Source organism: Engraulis encrasicolus, chromosome 13, assembly GCF_034702125.1.
Source record: "Engraulis encrasicolus isolate BLACKSEA-1 chromosome 13, IST_EnEncr_1.0, whole genome shotgun sequence".
NCBI classification, from domain to species: Eukaryota; Metazoa; Chordata; class Actinopteri; order Clupeiformes; family Engraulidae; genus Engraulis; species Engraulis encrasicolus.
The window spans coordinates 27,748,211-27,753,210 of record NC_085869.1 but is presented as its reverse complement, the minus strand read 5'-3'; the positions used below and the strand labels follow the sequence as shown (position 1 = coordinate 27,753,210).

Sequence of the window (5,000 nt, the reverse complement as noted above, 5' to 3'; positions counted from 1 at the left end):
TTGACTTAATTCACCAGTTAGACATAATAAACGTTATATATGAAATATAAGGCAGGTTAAGGGTTTGTACACTACACTAAACTGCACTGGTACATATAATACAGTATATCATGAAAGTGAATACACCCCTCACAGTTTTTGCAGATTTGTGAGTATATCTTTTCATAGGAAAGCATTGCAGAAATTTCACTTGGACACAATGATTAGTGACCTTTTAACAACATATTTAACCGCTTACATTTCTTGTTCACTCAGAAAAAAACAAAATACAGCCATGAATGTTTGAACATGTACTCACAAAAGTGAATACACCCCAGATGAAAATCCGGTAGAGAAGGGGCTGTGTTTGCTCAAATCGTCTCGAAATGAAGCGAAATTAAAAGGGATGAAAAGGGAGGTCATCAGTGTGCGTTTCAACCTTTCTTTGCATTGAACTTTTCCATTTTGAGTCTGCATCTGGCTTAAATAGATTGGTGTGAGATTTGAATGCAATCCTATGGAGAATATTAGGATCTGCTTCAGTAGTCACAGTGCATGTAGACATGCATGTTTCTTTTAGGTGTATTTCAGATTACCAATGTTGACAGCATTCATGCATCCCCAAACCATGTCAGTCCCACTACCATGCTTGGCTTTTGATAGGATACACTTTTTCTGTAAAACTCACTTGTTTTCCACCACACATGCTTGACACCATCTAAAGTACTGTATATTTGTTTATCTTGGTCTCTTCAGATCACACGACATGGTTCCAGTGATCCATATCTTTGGTCTATTCATCTCTCTTGAGACCAAGATAAACAAATTTGCTTTAGATGGTGTCAAGCATGTGTGGTGGTAAACAAGTGAGTTTTACAAAAAGGTGTATCCTCTCAATAGCCAAGCATAGTAGTGGGACTGACATGGTTTGGGGATGCATGAATGCTGTCAACATTGGCAGTCTGAAATACACCTAAAAGAAAAATGCATATCATCATGCACTGTGACTATAAAGCAGCTCATGATATTCTCCATAGGATTGCATTCAAATCTCACACCAATCTATTTAAGCCAGATGCAGACTCAAAATGGAAAAGTTCAATGCAAAGAAAGGTTGAAACGCACACTGATGACCTCCCTTTTCATCCCTTTTCATTTCGTTTCAATTCGAGACGATTCGAGCCAACACAGCCCCTTCTCTACCGGATTTTAGTCTGGGGTGTATTCACTTTTGTGAGTACATGTTCAAACATTAATGGCTGTATTTTGGTTTTTTTTGAGTGAACAAGAAATTTAAGCGGTTAAATATGTTGCTAAAAGGTCACTAATCATTGTGTCAAAGTGAAATTTCTGTAATGCTTTCCTATGAAAAGATATACTCAAAAATCTGCAAAACTGTGAGGGGTGTATTCACTTTCGTGATATACTGTATGTGTTGTGATATCCTACTGTATTGTATTGGTAGTGAAAGTCTAATATATAGTAAGCCTACAGTACTTGAAGGGTGTCTACGGTATACCATACTATATAACAGGAGGAGGGCTTCTAGACTACGCTAAACCTACCTGCACTGCATTCTAATCTGGTTTCCTAGTACAGACGATTCCCTGCCAGACAAGAGGTACAGTACACGCATCAGGTCACTTCACAAAGAAATGTGTGTGTGTGTGTGTGTGTGTGTGTGTGTGTGTGTGTGTGTGTGTGTGTGTGTGTGTGTGTGTGTGTACCGTATTGGGTCCTCCTGCTCTTCCTTGTCGTACTGGTCCCTGAGGGCCCGGGCCAGGAAGAAGATGACAGCCGAGGCAACCAATAGGAAGCCAGCAACCGAAGCTATGGCGATGCCAACGACCAATGGCTCGGAGACATACTCCTCACAGTGTTCTCCCCGATACCACCAGTTCTCACCCACACGACACCTAGAAACACATACACACACACGTTAGCAATGCACGTTTTGTTAAAAACGAAAGTTCGAGAGAAGCGTAATGAAATTTGGCATGCCTAATTTACCACCTGCATTCTGTTCTCCACTCAACTGTCATTCGCCTGAATTAAACGCGAAAAAATAGGCACACCTATCTAACCAGCTGCATCTCGTTCTCCGCTCTACTGTCATTTGGTGGAATTTCAGCGCACCGGAATTTGGAACGGCCCTTAATTAACTATACAGCATTTATTCTCCTCTCACCTGTCTCCCGTCAGAATTTTCTTCCTCGCTCGCACCCACCACGTCCCCTTTCACCTCCCTTCTGCCACTGTTCGATTGATTCATCAGGTGTCTTGCCCTAACTCCCTTCCAGTGCACCTCGATCCATTGCTCTCTAACCATCATCTGCCGGGGGGTGTCCGCTCAGAGTTCACACATATCTGAGCTTTCTGTTGCACCCCGAGCTTGAGAATGTTTGCTGCATAGACATTTCTCGACCGTGGCAGTACTTCAGCACCACGGCCAGTAATCTTGCCCAATACGCCACATAATCTATCTCAGCTTCTTGAGTGCAGTGGTTCCTGCGGACCCCGTGAAGCACTTTGATGATCAGTCCATCGTGTGGACAGCCACTCTCCTGCGAGAGTGGCACGATCACGAGAAGTCCGTTCCCCAGCGAGAACTAAGATGTATGCATACATGCTGAATCCAAATTTCAGAGAGTGAACTAATGAAAAGACAGTTATGTACAGTATACTGTGAATTCCTCACCAGGGTCAATGACAACCTTGACCAGGCCTTGGACAAAATCACATCAAAGCACCCCCCCCACGATACCACCAGTTTACACACACACACACACACACACACACACACACACACACACACACACACACACACACACACACACACACACACACACACACACACACACACACACACACACACACATTCTAGACACACACACAACCACACACAACCACACACAACCACACACTCGCTTGTACCTGCATATGGCTCCTTGTCCCGGTATGATGTCGCACTTTCCGTCGTTAAGACAAAAGTCTGGCTGGAGTTCGCAGATGCTCTGGCAGGGCAGCCCGTCCACGCTGTAGTAGCCCGCGTTGCACACACACTCCGCTTCGCCAGACCAGCGGTTCACCGCACACTCCGCAAACTCGTTACACGCCTGGTATTTACACGGGTCCGCCTGCTCACCTGCATGATACACACACACAAACATGACATGACGTGTGTGTGTGTGTGTGTGTGTGTGTGTGTGTGTGTGTGTGTGTGTGTGTGTGTGTGTGTGTGTGTGTGTGTATATATATGTTGGTGTGTGTGTGTGTTTCCCTACCTGACACTAGGACGAGTGAAGAATACCTGTCTATGGCGAGGTTCATGGTCTGGTAGGCAGTGTGTGTGTGTACTGTATGCGTGCTTGCCTATGTGCCCGTGTGACAGTGTGCATGTGCATGTGTGTGTGTTTTCTTTTCCTGACTCTACGTGTGCATGTGTGTGTGTGTGTGTGTGTGCATGCGTGTGTGTGTATGTTTTCTTTACCTGACTCTACGTCCAGCGAGTACTTGTCGATGGCCAGGTTCATGGTCTGGTAGGCCGTGTTGCAGAAGTCCTCCAGGATCATATAGACGGAGGTGGTGACGCCACGCGGGACCGGCCGGCCAAACTTCATCCGGCTGTTGACCACGATGCTGCCGTTACGGAAGTTCAAGATCTCCAGGTTCTCAAAGTGGCTCAGGTTGGACTGCAGGTACGGCACCAGCTGATGGACAGAATGGAGAGATGAGAGGAGAGGGGTGGAGAGGAGAGGAGAGGAGATGAAAAGAGGGGAGAGGTTTGGAGAGAGGATGAGAGGAGAGCGAGAGGTGTGGGAAGGAATGGAGAGAGGAGATGAAGGAGAGGAGAAGAGTGGAAGTCAGGAGATGGGAAGAGTCAGGGAAAGAGAGGAGAGGTGAGGAGAGAAGAGGAGAGGTGTGGAGAGGAGAGAAGAAGATGAGGAGAGGAGTGGAGAACAGAGGAGAGAAAAAGAGGGGAGAGGAAAGGAGAAAAGTTGAGATGAGATGAGAGAATATTGGTACTACGCTTGGAACATAATCCAAATATCATTCTAAAATTTAGTGCTGTGTTGTAAGGTGTCTGCTTATCTTGCAGTTTGTCTGTGTGTGTGTGTGTGTGTGTGTGTGTGTGTGTGTGTGTGTGTGTGTGTGTGTGTGTGTGTGTGTGTGTGTGTGTGTGTGTGTGTGTGTGTGTGTGTGTGTGTGTACCAGCTCTAGGAAGCGTTGCTCCAGGGCCTTGTACTCTGCAGAGCTCTTGTTGAAGAGGTCCTCTGAGAAGACCATGTTGGTGACACGCAGGCTGAAGAACACCATCAAAGCGCGTCCTGGGTTGGTTGGCATGGCAACGCTGCCCAGGCTGTCGCCACGGCCACCGCTTCCCTCCTCCTCTCCTTCCAGCGCGTTGCCGTGGTAATAGACATCATAGTCCACCTCGGAGACGGTCAAGATGATGGTGGCGTCCGTGGACGTGTGTCCTGTTCCGCCTGCCTCCAAGTCCACATCCACATCCATGTCCGTCTCCACTGCCTGGGTATCCATGGAGATGAGGGTGAAGGGAGACTCCCTGACGGGGGAGTAAGGTGTGGGGGCTGGGGCCGGGGCCTCGGGAACCTGGCTGACCAATAGAATCTCATCTGGAGCCTGGCTGACCAATAGGATGTCATCTTCTGGAGGCTGGCTGACCAATAAGATCTCGTCTTCCGTTAGGTCATCCTGGGACACGCCCCTCACCTCACCAGGCTCCTCCTCGTCTTGTTCTGGCTCCACTTCTTCCTCCTCCTCAGTTTCCATGGTAATCACCAACTCCTCTTCCTCCACCTCTTCCTCCTCCACCTTATCCAAAGGTCAGAGTTCAAATTTATTCATATAGCACACTATCATAGACAGATGTTTATGTTTATGTAGGTACCATAATATGAATTATATTTATTGATTAAAAGTTAAACACAAATTAATTCAACTAAACAACAATTACAAATTTTAATATATTTGTCAGTGACAAAATGAGAGATTAAAAA

At 46.3% G+C, this 5,000-nt stretch overlaps 1 protein-coding gene across 1 annotated transcript in view; it reads right to left on the bottom strand.

The window, feature by feature from the left end:
* Positions 1–5,000, bottom strand: part of impg2a (interphotoreceptor matrix proteoglycan 2a) — a 31,702-nt gene that overhangs the window by 15,291 nt on the left and 11,411 nt on the right. The window contains exons 12-15 of the mRNA XM_063212878.1: positions 4,192–4,815; positions 3,470–3,689; positions 2,914–3,124; positions 1,707–1,895 (exon numbers count right to left, since the gene is read on the bottom strand). Of these exons, the coding sequence (XP_063068948.1) occupies positions 1,707–1,895; positions 2,914–3,124; positions 3,470–3,689; positions 4,192–4,815 (1,244 nt within the window). The remainder of the gene's footprint in view (positions 1–1,706; positions 1,896–2,913; positions 3,125–3,469; positions 3,690–4,191; positions 4,816–5,000) is intronic.